This window comes from Arvicanthis niloticus, chromosome 2 (genome assembly GCF_011762505.2).
Source record: "Arvicanthis niloticus isolate mArvNil1 chromosome 2, mArvNil1.pat.X, whole genome shotgun sequence".
Lineage (NCBI taxonomy): Eukaryota > Metazoa > Chordata > Mammalia > Rodentia > Muridae > Arvicanthis > Arvicanthis niloticus.
Genome location: NC_047659.1, coordinates 51,794,805 through 51,814,949, shown reverse-complemented (window position 1 = coordinate 51,814,949; position 20,145 = coordinate 51,794,805). Strand labels below are relative to the sequence as shown.

Sequence of the window (20,145 nt, the reverse complement as noted above, 5' to 3'; positions counted from 1 at the left end):
TAAATAATAGTAAATATCATTATGTAATTATGAAATATACTATATACTATATAAAATGTAATACATTATATAAAATATATTATATAAATATTATTATGATATTGCACAATGTAAAATAAAACAGTAATAAAAAAGTAAAAAAAGGAAAAAGAAAACCTCCACCAAGTCATGATGCAGGCTCATGAACAAAACCCTTGACAACTTTCTCATCATTGTGACAGAGGGGAACAGCCTGGGAACCAGCCTGGAGACTGCATGACAGGTGAATGCGTGTCCACACTGTCCTGGGCTAGCTGGTTCTCCAGAAATGCTGAGACAAGGTCAGGACTTCCAGAGGATGCCCACTTCAACATAGTCCAGCCTCTTTCTGCACCCAGAGACCGGTGCCTCTCCAGAGAATCATCATCTCATTTCCTAGCTGTTTTTACAAAGAAGTAAAACTCTTCTTCGAAACCTCTCTCTACCTCTCTGTTGCTATTTTCTCTCTTCTCTGTAGATGACCACAGCACACATTAATGTTCGTCTTTCTCATGAATACTTATATGCTTACTCCACATTTGAATCTGTAAATGATATTCATGCAGTCATTAAACATTTGTTATGCATTCTTCAAATTAGATTTATTTATTTGATTTGATGTCAGAGGGTTTTGCCTGCATGTGTGTGCACCACTTTTGTGCCTGGTGCCTGTGGAGGTCATGGGATCCCCTAGAACTGGAGTTACAGATAGTTGTGAGCCAATGTGTGGATGCTGAGAATCAAACCCAGGTCTTTAAGAGCAACAAGGTCTTTTAACAACTCAGCCAGCCACCACTCCCATTGTTTTGATTTTTGTCCACAGCAAGACAAACAGCTCTAGTTTAATCAAACAGTGCAGTGTTGATACAGTGTGTATCATGTCACAAAGTCCTGATTTCCTTGTTCATTTTCCCATTGATCACCAGTCTCATCCCTGGGCAGGTGACCCTGGGGTGCAAAGAGTGCAGCCATGAGCAAGCCAGCTAAACAGCACTCCTTCTTGGCCTCTGCTTCAGTTCTTGCCCCAAGGTTCATGCCTTGAGCTCCTGCCCTGACTTGCTTCCATGATGGAGCTTGACCTGAGAGAATAAGATAAAATAAACCCTTTCCTCCCCAAGTTGTTTTTGGTAGTGGTATTTTATCACACCAGTAAAACCACAAACTAGACACATGTCTTGAGGGCTCATCTTGTCAATACCAGTTGCCTCAAGCCCTTGTGAAAATCAATAGCTCTAGATGTCTGGAGGGAGCTGAATGTGGTTATGTGTTTTAAGGTGCTTTAACACACAATTGTGCATAGTTAGACAAATCTCACTCTAGCCCTTGGGCTTGAAGCAGCAAACCAAGTGCATCCTGCCTGTTACTTTCCCTGAAGCATGTTCAGTTCCTACTGCCCCCTCAGCAGTCAGTCCCACTCCTTCTCTCCCTCCCTCTCCTCTGTTATTTCTTCCCTCTTTATTTCTCCCTTTTTATTTATAGTTTGAAAGTATTGTATCCATCTTCCCAGACATCCTAGCGTGTATAACTTGAAATTAAGGATACTCCCCTAAATAACTCCAATAGCAACAGCAGCATCCTAGTAGCAAAGCATCTATTGAGGCTGTAATCTAACCTTGTTCAGCTTTCTCTCCAACACATCCAGTGAAGAGCCACACATTTTCTTTGGATTTCAAGCCTCTTTGCAGCACCAATGGCTTTGAATTTACTGTTGACACTGTTTGAAGAATACTGACGGGGTTTCTGATAGAATAACTGTTTTTTGGCTTCACTGCCTGCCTGCCTGCCTGCCTGCCTGCCTGCCTGTCTGTCTCTCCTGTTTCTAGGGGAATATATGTGTGTGTGTGTACAAGTTCATGTGTATTTGCTGGGATGTGTCCCTGTTTCGGTGTGTGTCAGCCTCAACAACAGGTGTCTCTCTATGGATCCATGTGTCTCTTCCTTCCCAGGACCTGGGGTCACAGACACACACAGCTGCCCCTGGCTTTTTATGACATGCCAGGGATTGAACACATGTCTTTATGGTTGTGTACCAAGTGTTTTCCCAAGTGAGCCATCTGCCCAGATCCTGTTTCTTAGTTCTCTTTTCCTAGATGATGACTTCTGCTATCTATTTGATACAAACACCCTGTGTTCTTAGGGCCATGTATCTTTCCCAAGGCATTATGTCAGGAGATGATGATGTTATTTTGGCACATTCATGCTAAATTTAATTACTTGGCTAAGATAGAATTTGCCAGATCTCCCCATTACAGAACACATATTATCATTAATAAATATTTTAGGGTGGCCTTTGAAGGTCATGTAAATATCCTGCTTAACATCCTTCACCTAATGGTCTTAGCCATCATTGGTGATCCTTGCTTATGATCATTGTTTTACTGGTAATTGGCAAGATATTACATAATTGAGCTACTTATCCTATATATTTTAGCTGACATTCTTTTTATTCCCCCATCTCTTTCCTTTTGGAACAATTTTTGAAATATCAGAAAGGATGCTTAGATTTTTTTCAGAATAATTTTAATCCAATATAAACTACTTCTTTCCTGAATGTTTTAGTAGTTTCTAACATATGTGATACATCGCTTTCTTATGTAATATTTCAGACCCAGTTATCATTGTGAAGTAGCATATTTTATTAAGAAGAACACAGTGAAGTTTCCTTAGGACACTGGCCCTTTCCCTTTTGTTAGCCTGGCTCACAATTATCAGGGTAATTTATCATTTAGTTTGGTTGTGTCTACCCAGCATCAAATCCATTCATAAGAATAAAAGCCGGGAAGAGGGGAGCTTTCCCAAGTGACTCACTTCCCCCTCTCCTCTCACCTCCTTGCTCTTGCAATGAATACTTTTTATCTTACTTTCAGGACCGAAGATTCAATGATGAAATTGACAAGCTGACTGGATACAAGACAAAATCACTACTGTGCATGCCTATCCGGAACAGTGATGGTGAGATTATTGGTGTGGCCCAGGCGATAAATAAGGTTCCTGAGGGTGCTCCATTTACAGAAGATGACGAAAAAGTAAGATTTGACACCTTGCATGACTTGTACATTCCATTCTGATCGCTGATTGCTGCCCTCACTGAAAGGATGGGAATTATGTGAGCAGTTCTTCGATTAGCTTATTCACAGATCAAAGAGCCTTTCCTATGCTGTGCTGAATGTAATGGGAGGCCTTTTTTTTTTTTTTTTTTTTAAAGCATTTTATAGAATGGGGTATAATTGGAGATAATCACTCCACTTTTTTAAAAGCCTGCTTTTTGTTACAAGTCCCAATAGTATTCTTGCTATGGCCTGGTCTTTATTTTCCTTGTAAGTAAGCCTTTTAATTGAGAGCAACGCCTTGACCATATGTGGTCCAAGGGAGGGCAGAGACTGTATATAGGAAGAATAGTGTGTTCCAAAAACTCAGAACTTTCTTTCATCATTTCAAAATATCACAAAGTTGTTTTCTTAAGCTTTTGTATAAAATCTCAATGAAACGAGTGCTTTAATTCTGTTTTGTAAATCCCCCAGTAAAGTGAGCATCATTTTTGTTTCTGAAGGACAGGTGACACTGGTAGAAGTGACACACTTTTTGCTCTGGAACTTTTAAGGTATCTACTAGCAGTTTACTGCAAGACGGGTCTTCAGGGACCAAGCCCTGCCTTCAAGGTGTTTACCTTCACATTGAATAGAATTTGGTTGAAGTTAAAGCAAATCTCATATCAGTTTGCTTAAGTTTGATGGCTGCTATATTACTATTTTATTGAAACCTTTATAATGTAACCTCTGATGAGGCTCTGCTATTTATCAGGCTGATTATTGATAGCACATGAATGCAAATGTTGTAGTACAGAGGGTGGACATGAAATATGGTTATAGTAAAACGGGAAGACGTTTGAATGAAGAGAGTCCTTCCCCAAGGTCATTTCTACAGTGGAATGGAAAGAACTCAAATCCTTGTCAAAGTTTATAAACTCATAGAGCGTCACAGGACCTTGGATGATTTTTTTTTTTTTTTTTTTTTTGGTCCTGTGTTTGAAGAACATGAGTTTGGATCATAGCAGGTGCGTGGGTAGATCCCACATGTTTTGTGACATCCAGGAGCTACCTGAGGTGAGAGGCACATGATGCTCTAATCTGACTGTATAGGAGAGAGGAGCACCAAGGGAGCTTCTTGAAAAGGATTACATTGGATCTCTGAATCAGGGTTTTCATTGACAGAACCAAGAGAGACAGAAAAAGCATTTGGAAACTGCTTTGCAGTACATGACAGTGAACTCAGAGATTCATGGGTGCCCAATGCGAAGAAAAAGTGATGTTGAGGTCTCACCCCTAAGCAAGACATACACCACCCCCACTAAGGCTCAGGGAACCTTGTAGAAGAGGGGCAGGAGATAAAAGCTAGAAGATAGGGAGAAGAGTTATAAAATGCCTTAGGCAGGACACAGACTCTGTAATGATGAACTCTAACACAGTACTTATAACTACTTATACTTGACCCGCATAAGACTGGCCCTGTAAACACGAAAAACTCATGAAGCCTACTGTTTACTGCTGTGCTATGAGCTAGCTAGATTCAAAGAGAGGAAAAGTCCTTGTTTTCAGTTCTATTATCCACTGCTAAGCCCATCAGGCTCCAACAGAGGTCTAAATCCATGGTGACATAAACTCTAAATCTGTGGAGACACAAGTAGCCCTGGTTAGGCTCAGTGAGTCAAAAAACAAAACAAATTGATATAAACACGAGAATGAGATTTGTAGGGAAAACGAGGGAGTATGATGTACATAAAAGAGAGCAAGAGATGAGAGCAATCTGTATGCATTATAGACCTCATGAAACTGCAAAAAATTAATAACAAAACCTATAAGCATGTGTCACTGTGGCAGTGGACTTTGAAATCCTCCTCCTAGCTGCCAGGAAGCCAGTCTTTTCCAAGGTTCAATCCATTATCATTATGACAGAAAGCATTGGGGCACACAGGCAGACCTGGTACTGGAGAAGGAGCTGAGGGTCATCTTGATCTGAAGGTAGTCAGGAGAAGACTGACTTCCAGACAGCTACAAGGAGGTCCCACCCCCACATGACATGCTTCCTCCCACAAGGCCACACCTACACCAACTAGACCACACCTCCTAATAGTGCCACTCCCTGGGCCAAGCATATTCAAATCACCACACTTTTACATTTAACATTTCCACAGCAATTTAAATTTTTTTCTTTTATATTTGTCACTTATTCTCGGACAGATCGTCTCGTAGAATCATTCCTGTTTTCTTGCCCCCCAAATTATGTTTCTTCTGTTCTGCAAACATTTCATGTGCCCACAGTATCATTTTATCTTCCAGGATCTTCTTTAAAAATCCCTATTGTATTTTCATCACTTGTGAGTTTACCAGACAAGGCAGATAGATTATATTCATCCAGGTGTCATAGTTATAAAACATTTTATATTCACAGTATCTAGCCTGGGTTGGTTTTTTTCTTGCAAAGATTCTATGTATTGTGCATCCAATAGTCATAATTAGAAAAAAATTTAAAAAATAAATTCTAGAAACATTTAATGGAAAGGGATGCTATCTAGCTGCCTCTACCAAATGTGGAAGGACAATACAGCTTTACAGATGTCCAAGTGATATTTACATTGAAATTATTTCATCTATGTCTTGGATAACACTAATGTCTCAGGGCCAAAGGGAGATTCCATGAAACACAGGGAAACTAGCTGGAAGGGTGCTTAACTCATAGGGATCCTCATGAAAGACCTTCTGACATACTGAAAGTGTGTGAGGCTCGTGCAGGTCTCAGTGAAAAAGTACCTCTGTGTAATTCAGTGGCTCTTAACCTGTGGGTTGCGACTCCTGTCAGGGTCACAGATCAGATATCTGGAATATCAGATGTTTACATTACAATTTATAACAATAAAAAACTACAGTTAAGAAGTGGCAAAGAAATAATTTTGTGGCTAGAGCTCATAACATGAACTGTATTAAAGGACTGCAGCACTGGGAAGACTGAGAACCATGGGTGTGACTTGTTTCTAAGATTCTATTCATTGGAACTTCCAGGTTACAGAATTTGTAGACATGACAGGAGGGCCGGGCAAGCAGAGGAAACAGAAGCCCAGCCCTTCCTCAAGCCACCTCCTTTCTAAGCTGGCTGCTCTTTAGCTGCATATTCTGTAATGAGCCTGTAAGACACAACGACAAATTCCATATACAAATAGAAAAAGACCAGACCATTCATGACGACATAAGTTGGACCCACCTCCATCAGTATCCAGCCTGGTGGTGGAGGATCAAAAGGACTCTCCGGTAATCTCAGCAGCAGAGAGCTTAGAGCAGTCAAGCTCTGCTCAATGACTAGCACATCATTCCTCATCCAGGCTTTTGCCAACTCAGAGCTAATAATAAAAAGCTCCCTGAGCTATTATCAAAGGCCAAGGTGTTCTGCGTTATCTATTTTTCATACAACACCCTCATGCCAAAACCTCAAACCAGAATCCTGTTTCCATCGTAAAAATATGCTGATTCTGCCCTTTGAGCCCATCAAGTGCAATGGTGGTGAATGACTTCTTTGTAGCATGATCTTCGTGGATCTCCTGTTTGTTTTCATTAAACAAAGGCTTTTATTAATGTATGTCTGTATGCTAGGTACTCTTCTGGCCCTGGGGTTTCATTACGAGTTCATGATTTTTTTAAATCACTATTAATGAATATACTGTTTTTTTTAAACTTAATTCTTTAAGATTATCCTTATGTTAGTTTTTATTCTACTTCTTATTTTATTTTGAGATAAGTCTCACTATGTAGTCTTAGCTTGCTATATTGACCACATTGGTCTTGAACTTGTGGTGAGCCTCCTGCATCTGCCTCCAGAATACTGAGCTTACAGGTGTGCCACCACAAACAGCCTTGCTATACGTAGACATAGACATAGACATAGACATAGACATAGACATAGACATAGACATAGACATAGACATAGACATCATATACATATACATCATATACATATATATGTATGTGTGTATACATATACACATACACACATATATATATACATATACATATATACACATATACACATACACCACACACACACACACACACATATATATATATATATATATATATATATATATATATATATATATGTATTTCTACCATATTTGTCCACAAGTGAAGGTATTTTATATTTTCCATTTGGGATGATCATAAGATTTTCTTATTTTCTTTTTTTTTTTTATATAATGTTTCTCTGTATTTAATTTGGACTGTCCAGCAATTAACTAATTCAGTCTGGATCATGGTATAGTCACTGCATATATAAATCATATTTGTATAATATGATTTGTGTTTCTTGGTATCCTCAAGTTCTGGCTTTTGAAGACTGTAAGTTGTGTGTGTGTGTATGTGTGTGTGTGTGTGTACATGTTAAGTAGAGTCTTAAACACATTTGTTTTTGCTTTCTTATTATTTCCTTGGGGTGTACTCCACAGACTGAAATCTATTGAGTCAAAAGGCAAGCCAAGTGTGTTGTCAGAAGCTTTGCAAACCTCTGCATTCATTTAGAGAGATGTGAGTGCTGGAAAAGAGTATTCTCAGTGCCCTGCTGACTTTACTCAACTCACATTTAAAACCCAAAAAGGTTAGTTTCCCTTGCTCTTCCAGGCGTCCTTCAGACAACCTCTTTTTACATGCAGGGGAGTATAAGATCCTACAGCAGCTGGGGTGTTAAGGAGTGAGTATTGTTCTTGCAGAGGATCTGAGTTCTGTTCCTAGCAACCACATAGTGGCTCACAATAAGCTGTGACTCCAACTCTAGGGGGATCTGATGCCCTCTTCTGGCCTCCATGAGCACTGCACTTATGGGCAGAAACCCACACACAGACACACATGTTTAAAATCTTAAAAAACAAGCAAACAAACACCCTTTAAAGTCCAGATGCACCTGTAATTTCTGAGTTGCCTACAAAGGAACAAAAGAAAGGCCTGTGAGTACTGGTCAAAGGTTCAGGAGTCAGAATGCCTCCAAGACAGACTCAAGTATTTGTTCCTTAGTCAAGTGAGCTTGAACAAGTTGACTGGACCTTCTGAGCCTCACAAACCAAGTTGCAGTGAGGAGGGAATCAGATAACAAACAGTAAGTATTTAGGGTACTATTCATTTCTGGACAAGCCACAGCTTCCTGGCCATCATTTACACACACAAATTTATTGTGCGATTAGTATAATATTACTTTTGTACCCTTATCTTAAAATTTCAATTTTTATATTGCAAGTTATATATGGCACAATTTTAAAACACCCTGAGCTATGAAAACTAGCAAATACTTTGAGATATATAAAAAATTAAATGTATTAATTCATTTAGAATTAAAGTCATGGTGAATAGGAGTGTATTTTGTTTCTCGAAAGCCCCATGGCTGGAAACATAGAGTCAGCGACTATGTGATATCATGCAATAATTATTGGGAGAACTTGGAAAGGCCATTGGTTCCTCCTCTGGTGCTTGTCGTCATCTGGTGCAGGGATCATCACCAGGCAAATGGCCATCCAGCCCTGTACTAAAGCTTTCATCCCAGTGACTTTAATACCATCATGTGCGTTAGAAGTCTTAGATAATTAGCACGAATTTAATTTGCGCAAGCAAAGTGAGAGGTTTGCGTGAATTCCAGCCTTCCATACTAATGTGTTAATCATTTCAGCTACACACTGGCAAATTACTAGTTTGGTAATTCATGATGCTGGAGGTGCATATAAAGAAAGTCCATGTAGAAGGGGTGGTTGGAATTTTCTGGTTCACTTCATGGGTTCTAAGCAAACGTTCCTGTGTTCCAGGGCTATGTATAAGCTATTTGATTTAGGTTGTATGATTAGAGTCCTTTTGTCCAATTAATGTATCCCTTTGTTATTCAAGGGGAGTAGAGGGAGACATAATTTTTGCAGGATAAAATTATGAGTTGGATAGAAGCGAACCTCGGTGATTGATTAAGACTGTTGGGCTCACTAGCACGACAACTTGGAAGTGACAGTGAGCACAGGTTCTTACCCATCCTTCTAGGCTTTGCATCCTTTGGTAGAAAAGGTGTTGCCCTTTGTCATATTGCATAAAGCAGAACATGTCTATTGCAATTGTACTCCAGAGGCAACCGAGTGACAGTCTTGGCCTGACATCCTATTGCAGTTGATGTTATGGAGTTCCTTAGCCTGTGGTCACCTCTCAGTTCATAATTCAGAGCATTCAGCTATTCTGATACGTTCATCTTACTGACATCCTTTGGAACTGGGATGCTGCTAACAGATCTCAGCTGCTGGGGACTGGCCAGCTTCCAGAACTTGTTACTGGCAGTGCTGCCTTGCCAACTGGCATTGAGGAGGGTGCCCGGATGGCGTTAATGAGTCTCTGCAGAGGCTCAAGTTTGCAATGAAACATAAGCATGAGACGCACAGACAGATAATAGGATTTTGTAAGCCCTTGGCCTTACACTTCAAAATTCTTTCTGCTTGTGAGAATGATATTTAGCAGCTATGAGATATGGAAGGTACAAAAGATATCAGGTTCGCTGTGTTGAGGAGGAGGATGTTGAATTCATTACAATGAAGAAGTGACAGGTTGGTGGTCTCAGAAAGATGAATACAATCATGCAGGCTAATCACACAGGGTCTGGCTAGCATATGATAGATTTCTTTTTAACTTGAATATCTTTAGACATGGCTGCAAGCTGCAGTTCTACCATTAGAGTCAACCCCCAAACAACTAGTCCGTTTAATGAAGCAATTTACTGAGAGCAAAGATAGATGGATTTCTTCATCTTCTAAATAGGTTCTGCAAAAGATGCTGTGTAAAAGACCCTTCCAAATACTCGTTTCTACAGCAGTGGTCCTCAAACTTCCTAACGCTGTGACCCTTTAATACAGTTTCTCATGTTGTGATGATCCCCAACCCTAAAATTATTTTCATTGTTACTTCATAACTGTAATTTTGCTACTGTTATGAGTCGTAATGTAAATTATTAGTGTTTTCTCAACCCATGTGAAAAAGTCATTTGGTTCCCAAAGGGGTTGTGACCCACAGGTTGAGAACTGCTGATCTATAGGGATACATAACGCTTCTGCCAGGAGAGCTTACTGTTTTCTGCTAATGCTCTAATGCTTTCAAGATGCTTAAATACCAAAGGAGCAATGCATCAACTGATTGTAAGAAATGCCCTCTGCGTACTCATCCATTATTTTCACTCTGGTTACATCCCAGCTAAGCTTTTTGAACATGTTGCCATAAAATTATGATTAAATATTAGTATTTAGCAAAAGAGGGCTCAAACGTCCCGGCAGATGGCTTGTGGTTTCAACTTGTATTTGATCAATAAGCTCTTAGTCTGGGGGAAAAATTGGATCAAATCCCATAACTTGTTAATATTTTATCTACATTTCAGCTATAATCTAGCCATGGCACTATTTGTCTTTGGTGATGATTACCCAGGGTCCAATAGTCACTGTCCACCAGTGGCCAATTCATCTCTGGCCCATGTATTCACTGGATGGTATCTGACCAAGCGTTTTAGAAATAACCAAGTTTTGAAAAAAAAAAGTCCTTTCCAAGCACATTCCTTTCAGAACTTTGGATTTTTCTTCCTGTTGGAGACATACTGCTGTGGCCTCCTGGTACTCTCTCTGCTTCTTTCTTAGGCAGAATCTATCTCTGAGTAAGAAAGCAAGTGTATCTGCCAAGGTGAAGCTTAGGGGCTAATCCACAATGAAGACTACAATACTCTGTCATTTTGTTGTAATGCGTGGGTCCCCGCAGCCATACCTTCACTCACCCTCTCAGTGAACCGTGGAGAACTCTCTTCTCCACTTGTCTTCCAAAGCTTAAATCAAAGTCCACCATCAGACCTCAGTAGGATTAGTTGAAAAGCAATTCTGGTTTGTCCTTCATCGTGGTTCATAATACTTTACATTTTAGCTCCTCCCCAGGTATCCTCAACCAATTACAGTTGAATTTTGGCTAACAATTTGCTAAAAATATAAATAATCAATATTTGAGATTTTTTAAAAAAAATCAATACTACAATTAGATAAAAGGGATGGTGTCTATACAATGTAGGCTGTATTCTGGAGGCTTGGTATACCGGTAGATTGACGGTCCTGTGGAGAATATTCTGACATCCTCTGATGACTAACGTGAGTGTATCTGTAAACTCTGGAACCTCTGTAAAGATGGAAGGAGAGAACCAGCTCTGTGAAGGTCTGACCTGCACATGAAATTTGTGGCATGCACGTGCCCACAATCACATACACATACATGATGATAAAAGATCTGGAAACCTGTAATAAATTGAGACTGACTTTAACTCAATTTGTGGCTTGTTCCCTTTATCCCAGTAGCCCACTTAATATGTCTCTTTAGACAACCTTATGTGACAAACTTGCGTTATTTTGTTTTGTTTTCTGTTTTTGCTTATTTTTTCCAAGATAGGGTTTCTCTGTGTAGTACCGGTTGTTCTGGAACTTGCCCTGTAGTCCAGGTTAGCCTTAAACTCAGAGATCCACCTGCCTCTGCCTCCCAAGTACTGAGATTAAAATCATGAGCCACCACCACCCAGAACTTGCTTTATTTTTTTTTATGGTTGGTTTTATTTTGTGTCTGTGTGTTTATATTTACCTCTGTGTGTGTGTAGGTATCTATGTATGCATGTATGTTTGTGTGTTTATGAGCATGTGTGTGTACATGCACATGTGCATGTGCGTGTGCGTGTGCGTGTGTGTGTGTCCTTAGAAGCCAGATAACAGCATTGGATTTTCTAGAGCTGGAGCTGGGTGGTTGTGAGCCTCCCAATGTGGATGCTCCAATACTCTGCAAGAGTGGCGTTTCTGACCGCTAAGCAGTTTCTGACACACCTAAGCTTACTCGATTTCTGTAACCAACCCAAGCATCGTTGTACTGTTTTCCATAGAATAAAAGTTCTAATCACAATAATAGTTGTGCTTACTCAGGTGGAGGAAATGAAGAGTCTGGTTGATCATAAGCTGACATGGCTGGGCTGTCCATACTATAGAGCTAAACAGATGAGATTATGGCAGATACGGGAGGGAATGATGAGGGGCTGGGTAGAGTTAGGTCATCACAATCAAAGGGACTAATAAAACTACAGCTTTTAATGGCTGCCAGGATGTGAAGTAGTTAAGTCTTGTCTAAGAGCACAAAACAACAGATCTTACATGTCTTAACAAACATGGCCCCAGACTTGTGTGTGACTTAGACAAGAAAGAATGTTCTACAGTTGCAGCTTAGAGATAAATAAACACTTGTTGGCAGGAAGAATTGTTGTCAGGGAATTAGAGCAGGTGTTATGGATTCTTATTTCCTGGAGATTTCAAATCCAGGCAGACAACTGTAGTTGAGTAAATAGCTTAGTGCTGGCTGTCTGAATAAACACAAGGTTGCTTCGTTCTGCCTTAGAGTGCTGACATTCTTAAATTTCTCCTCTTTCTTCCTCTTCCTCTTGTGGCTGCTGCTTCTCCTTCTCTTTACTTCTTTTTTTCTATTCTTTCTCCTTTCTTCTCCCCCTCCTCTTCTTTCTCCTCCTCTTCAACCATCCCCTTCCTCCTCTTCCTCCTTCTCCTTCTCCTCCTCCACCCCCTCCACCTTTTCCTCTTCTTTCCCCACTGAAGACAGAATCTCACTATGTAATTCCAGTCTGGCCTGGAATGAATTTTGAAAATTTCAAATTATTTTTTTTTTACTATAAGTGGAATTTAGCAAAAATCAAGTACATTTAGCTGTCTTTGAATTGTATATCTATCTCTTTTCAATGTTTTTCTTTTATTATGAGGTCATTTTCTAGCTATAAAAGTCATATAAATTTATTGTAGAAAGTTTGAAAAGTAAAAAAAAGTAAAATTTATATCACTCATACACCTCTTTCAGAAAATATATTGCTTTTGTTCTTTGATACATTTCCCTGTTTACTTATTATTATCTATAAAAATGTCTCCAAACTTATAATGTATAGTATATAGAGTATTTTGTATTTTAAGCATTTTTTCAAGCATCTGATTTAAATAGTTACATCATTTTCTACTGTGTAATTATCTAAATCTGTTTAATCATTTTGTTTCTTAGCATTTAGATTGTTTTCAAAATCATATTATAGAGTTACTGGTAACCTCTTAACAAACAAGTAAATTTTGGCCCTCAACTTAGCATAGTTTTTGGGCTGGACTGTTACAGTGATATGTCATAGATCAGAGATGAACCAATTCCTGTAATTCAGTGTGATTCAAATTATTGGGTTTACTGGATGAAAAGGTTTGAAGTTAATTTTTAAAATGCCTTTATTGAGATATAATGAGCATATCATATAACTAATCTACCTAAGGTTTGATGACCATTAGTATATTAGCATAGTAACTATTAACTGTGTGTAACTATTAACACACAGTTTTGAGTCCCTTCACACCTAACCCTGTACCCACTAACAAATCACTCCCCACTGTCTCCCAGGAGTGGTAGACATCCAACCATTCTCCCTCCATCTCTATGGATTTGCATAATTTTGAATAGCTCCTACAAACACAGCCAACCATACAATGTGAAATGGGTGATCTGGGCCTCTCTTGAAGCATTTTGGGAAGATCTGGTTCTGGTTGTGGGCACCAGGTAGATGTGTCCTTTAATCCTGTAACAGGATTGGGCAGCCTCAAGGTCCATGACTATGAATCTAAGTTTGGAACTTGTTATAGCTTCACAACTTTTATATTCTAAGTGACACAGGATCTTGAAATGTCACTGATGGCAGTTATCAGAGGAGTTAATACCTGTCTCAGTTGGGGTTTCTATTGCTGTGAAGACACCATGATCATGGGGTCTACATCTTAATCCACAGGCAGCCAAAGGAGACTATGACTTCCTCCAATAAGGCCACACCTCCTAATAGTGCCACTCCCTATGGATCTATGGAGGCCATTTTCATTCAACGTACAAAATACCTTATAATTATTGTGCTTTTTAATATGTTACTAAATTTACTGAAAAAAATGCACTTCTACCAGCAACAAAGCCTCATGCTTTTGAAGGTAACTAGAGACCTCTAGGTCACTGTCATAGCCACATTTGGAGCATGTCTTTCTGAAGATCTCTGGAATATAAATTGATTTAAACTTTTATTATTTTATGTGTATGGGCATTTTGCCTGCACATGCAGATGGATGCACACCACATGTATTCTTTGTGCCTGTAGAAGCCAGCAGAGTAGGCCAGGTCTCCTGGAACTGGAGTTACAGACAGTTGTCAACTACTATATTAGTGCTGGGACTTGAACCTGGACCCTGTGGAAGAACAGTTTGTGCTTGTAACCACTGAGCCATCTCTCCAGTCCTCATAGAGCATCCAACTTTCTGCTCCTTGATAACACATGAAGCTCAGTTCCCTGAACACACAAGCATAACACTGCACATTTTCTTTGCCAAGAACTGAATGAAGATTGTGAGCATTGCAACAACATGCAGTATTCCTTGCTCTTTTTCCTTAGATGAGAAAATAATGGAAAGCTTTATGAAGCATCTCTGTTGTGATAAGTGCACTACACGTATGACCTCATTTGTCTTCCCAGCAGCCCGTGTGTGTCCATTACCAGTCCCACTTGATGAATATGAAAACTGAATGTGATTGGGTCTGAGTGTGCAGTGGGGTCACCTTGCCTGTGTGGCAGAGCCAGGACAAGTGTTACCTACCTGTCTTTGCATGGGACATGGAGGTGTTTAATGTATTTCTCTGTACCTGATAAATACATGCATATGTGTGTGTGTGTGTGTGTGTACATATATCTATATATGTATTTGTAGATGCTAACTGAAACGTGAGTATACACATGTTTAATAGTTAGGGGATGAAGAGAGTGAGACTAATGAAAGTATCATTTCTAAATGGTGCTAGTGTCATTTCAGCCTTTCATAAGCACCTATGACTGAGCTTGATTATACAGGGAAAGTGGAAAAGCTTGGGACTAGGGAACTGACTCAGTCAGCAAGGGGTCCGCTGTGCAAGCCTGGGGTCCTGATCTCAGATTCCCAGCACTGGGGAAGTGGGTGGGTGTGGAGACAGGTTAGTCTGCCCAGTCAAACTGATGCACTCCAAGTTCAGCAAGAGACTCTGCTTCAAAAAACAGGCTGGAGAACTATTGGTGAAGACACTAATGCTGACCCCCCCCCCCCCCCCGACACACATGCACCGGCATATATCCACAGAAATACTTTCTTAACACACACACAAGCATACACACACGCACATGCACACACACACACACACACACACACACACATCAACTAGCAGATGAGTTGAGAGTCATTAAGATATAACGAGTCTATGCATATAGTCACAAGGTAAGTAACTTATAATTTTGTTCCATTTCTTGTTTTCATTGACAAAACATATTTTAATGTATGTTCCCCTCACCCCCAATCTACCTCTAGTTTTCTTTTCTTCTTCTTCTTTTTTGAAATTCTACTTTCAAAATCAGAATTTGCATAGTGGTCAGGTGTGGCCAGCCAAAGAGTGAAGTGTTCAGGGTAAATCATCCTGTAGCCAATTAGGGATTCCCCCTCCCTATGCTTAGTTAAATTATGGAGTGTGTTATCTAAATGAAGCTACATTATATTTCTTATTGGAGAATTTAAAATGAATATAAGCTAAATTTATGACATAGTTGTAATTTCTATTTCTAACAATCTATTCATTTAAAATACATACTTGAATTTTCCCCCCATTTCTTCTTTTTGGTATTCAGGTAGGAATGAAGCCATTGCTTTTTATCATTTTCAATTATTTCTTTTTATGTCTCCCTGATCTGCCCGGGGTAATATCCTGGCTAGCTATGATTGTAGGCTACTTTATGGGCTGATTCTGATCGGTTTGTCAATCAACAAAGGAGCATTTTTCTCTCTCTTCAAATTGGGCACACTCCATTAAGAAATGAGGAAAAATGTCAAATGCACAAGCACCCCAATGCTACTGAAGAGGCAGCAAGGTCCCCCATGGGACTGGAGTGGGAGTGAGCTAAGAGAGGACAAAGTAATGAGCAGCTTTGAAAAATGAGGTTATGTAAGTTAGAGCTGCCCAGAGACTCTTTGAAGGTCTATTACACACAGTTCTTGAAAGGGGGCTTCTTTAAAACTGGAAGGCAGTAATGAAATTCTCCCACTGGCGAGAGTTTGAAATGATGCCCAGCGAGGATGGACTGACACCACCGGTTGACTGGAACTTGACTTTCTTCATCTGTTAGGCATATGAACTCAGTTCCTTCATGTTTTGGATGCCGCCCAGTGGTTACTAGTGGAGCATCCTGCAAGACCTAGCTCCTCTGTGAGGGCTTTATTACCTGAGTTATTCGGTTTTCAAAGACTCTCCTCTTCTTTCCTCATCTTCTTGCTCCTCTTTATCTTCCCCCCATCATCATCACCATCATCGTCCTTATCATCATCATCGTCATCATCATCATCATCGGGTGTACAAAGCTTTTTACACCCACTTTGGCTTTGTCATTATTTTTCAGGGTACCTGGAAAGTTATTGGTATAGCAGACTTTTTTTTTTTTGGTATTCTGTTCCACTTTCTAGTTCTAAACCAGAATGGAGGCTCCATATAAGACCCTCAGGTATTCTCCATGATCATGAGTGCAGAGCCACAGTCCTTGGATGTCCCGCATGTGTCCACAACTTCTTCTCAGAAGTTGATTTTAAATCTATGCCAAAATCTTCACTCAGCACAGCTGGGGAGATGACACAATACATAAAGTACTTGCACATTGCAAGCATGAGGACCTGAGTTTGGATCCCCAGCACCCAGGTAAAAACTTGGCATAATAGTATGAGTCTAGCGCCAGGACTTTGGACTGGGGATGGAGAACAGCAGAACCTGGAACTTCACTGGCTAGCCAAAATGACGAGCTCCAGGTTCTATGAGAAACACTTTGACAAAAAGTCAGGTGGAGAGTATAGAGGAAGGTATGGAAGGTATTTTATGTATAGCTGTGGCCTTCATAGATGCATAGACGAATGTGCCTACAGATCCATGTACACATGCATACACATGTCCATGCACATGCATGCACACACACAAAGATGCATGTGAGCACACACACACACACACACACACACACATACACACACACACAGTTAGCATTTGGCATGATGCTACCAAACTTTCTAGCAGATGTGGTGAGAGTCTAGTGCCTTTCCTTGGCCATCATTTCTTCTCTAGATCTAGAATGCCCACAGCATCACACTTTGGTCCTGATGCTGTGCTGTACTGGCATGCAGGCTTCCACAGCTTGGATCTTTAAAGAGCCATCTGTCTGAAAACAACAAATGACAAACTTTCGGTCTATAGCACAGATTTCTCATGTAAAACACAAATGCTTCTTACTTTCTTACTCTCTCGTCTTCAAACTGCTGCCAAGAACAGATTACACACAAATTACTGGGTCTAGTAAGGTTTATTCTTTGCCTAGCCATGCATAAAGCAGCAAGTCACCCTCCTTGAAGTTATATCTGTACCAATTCTAGAAAACACTGTTCTCTTCATGCTGGAAGTACAAGGTTACAACCACCTCCTGGAAGAAGATTATTCTTATGACAAAAATCTTTGGAAAAATACTCTATGGCCTGAAGCAGAAACTTCTAGTTTGTTTGGCAAATCAGTTTTGTCAAATGATGTTTTTTTCTGGGGCACACAGGTGAAAGAATGTTTTGCTAAAGCAGACACAGGAAAGAATGTTTTCCTGAAGCAGACACAGGTCTTAAGGATGCTTAGCTGGTGCAGACAAGGGAAAGAATGTTTTCTTGTAGCAGACACAGGTGAAGGGATGTTTTGATACAGCAAACACATGAAAAGACCTGTGATGAAGGAGTATAGATATGATGCCACAGACAGTGGGAGACAAGCACTGAGTATTCATTTGGTTTGCTCTGCCTCACTATTCTTCGCTAACGGCGCATATGTCTTGGTTCATCTTACATGGAATTGTTGAACTTAACTTGCGGTATTGCCACCACTGAGAGAAATTTGCCAGTGAACTCTTTGTGAGGTTTGTGGCAGCTTGCTGCTTCTACAGCTTCTGTAGATGCTGATTCATATTTGGTGTTTGCTATGGAACTGAACTGCTGCCAAAGAAGATCGGGCTTGCTCCCAAAGAACTATTGTTGAACACTTCCCCCATATCCTAATAACTTTTCTTTACCACTACCTCTGCTGGGTGGTGGGCTAGAGAAGAGGTTGAACCATTATTAAAAGTAGGCTGCAAAAAAAGTATGCCTACAATGACCTTCATGCCCTAGTGATATAAACTGTTTATGAGAAGCTGGTCCTGATGCTAAAGGCAGGGAGCTCATCCCATAGCAGCAGGGCAGGTGATGCTTGGAAAAATGGATGACTGGAACACAATGGTTGGCAGGTAGGAATGCAGCTGGTTACATGACTCACTGAGAACATCTGGATTTATATTTTGGGAAACTCTATGTATAACTTAATTCTTATCATCCTCAATATTAGAGGAAGGTGGTTGCTTTGTTTTCTTATAGATGAGATGACTCTGTTTGTCTTGCCTAGCAAGGATTGAACTAGAGACTGGGAGGTGTTTATTCATTTTCTCATTCTTCTTCCTGGCTTGTCTCTCTTCTTCCCTTTCTTCCTTTTTTCCTTCCTTTTTTCCTTCCTTTTTTCTTCCTTCCTTCTTTCCCTTTTTCTTTCCTTTCTTCCTTCCCTCCCTCCTTTTTGTAGAGCTGTAATAAACACATTCCTTTTATAAACAGTATTTTTACTGAATATGTACATTAGAACAGAGTATATTACTTAGTACAACCAGTGACCACCTACATCAGATTCACAATATGCTTATGCTTTTTAGATTTTTCTACCTTTATCTGCCTTCTGCTTCTCCACTTCTTAGTTGCACCTTATACATCATGATATACAGGCATGAGCATAGATTTGTGTTCAGATCAAGCCCGAGTTTGTGTGCTTGTCTTGTCTTTTTGTTATCAGTGGACTGGGTGCCCACACCATCTAGAAAGAGGAAAGAGCAAAGCAAACAACACTCACTGCTTTCATTGTAGAGATGGTGTGACTTGACATGCTAAAACATGCCGCTGACCAACCAATCACTGGAAAATGTGATGGAAGATTAGAACAATGAAGTCAGCTCTTGTACAATGCACATTGAACTTGCTAAAGAGATGATGACTATAGGAGAGTCTTATTCAGTAAAACTTCAGAGAAAATTGCTGAGAATTTATCTGCTCTGGGTGAAAAATCATAAGAAGAAAATAGACTTGTAACTATTTTTGTGTAAACGCTCCTTTTAGAACTAAAAAGGAGATTTAGATACTTGAGACTATTTGCTACAGGTTGCACAACTTGACACCCAAAAGCTGAAAGTAGGATGTCTCTAACTTCCAGCATCACAGGGCCTTCCTTCTGATCATGCATGTGGGTGATGCCCAGGGCAGGGAGCTAGAAGACAAGGCTGAATCCACAAAGCCCCGTGATGCTGGGAAAGTAAAGCCACAGGGCAGCCACATTCTACAGGTAGGAAGTCCTGGCTGAGGAGCCTCTCTAGAAACAACAGGTCAATGACAAAGTCCCCGTTGTTTCCTGGTTAGTTTTAGGGGACCAAAAACTTTCCTTTTGCCAAGGGATCAATAGTTGTGGGATAAACTGACAGTAGGCCCATTGACAGGAGAAAGGGTATAAAGTTACTACATGCATAGGAGTGGTCCGACTACAGTATAGGGATACACATGTATGGCACGGTCAAGAAATGAACATGACAGTACCACTGAAATCTCCAAGCTGTGTGTCTTCTTCCTTCTGGTATTTTGATCTGATTTCAGCAAGACTGGGATGATCGCAGAACTTGACAAATCTGCTTTACTTTAGTGACAGCAGGGAAGAGAGGCCCTTTCTGCCTTTCTTGATGTTTATCTATTTTGTGTTCAGAAGTTAGGGTTGAGATGAGAGAGTCACATTCTACCACTGTGCTATATCCCAATCCTTTCTATTCTTCACTTTATTTTTTAAAGGATTAGTGTGTGTGTGTGTGTGTGTGTGTGTGTGTGTGTGTGTCTGTGTATGTGTGTGT

General features: G+C 40.1%; 1 protein-coding gene across 1 annotated transcript in view; it reads left to right on the top strand.

Annotated features, from left to right (window-relative positions):
- Pde11a (phosphodiesterase 11A) overlaps positions 1 to 20,145 on the top strand; it is a 353,700-nt gene that overhangs the window by 45,901 nt on the left and 287,654 nt on the right. Inside the window, exon 2 of the mRNA XM_034496108.2 lies at positions 2,886 to 3,044. Within this exon, the coding sequence (XP_034351999.1) occupies positions 2,886 to 3,044 (159 nt within the window). The remainder of the gene's footprint in view (positions 1 to 2,885; positions 3,045 to 20,145) is intronic.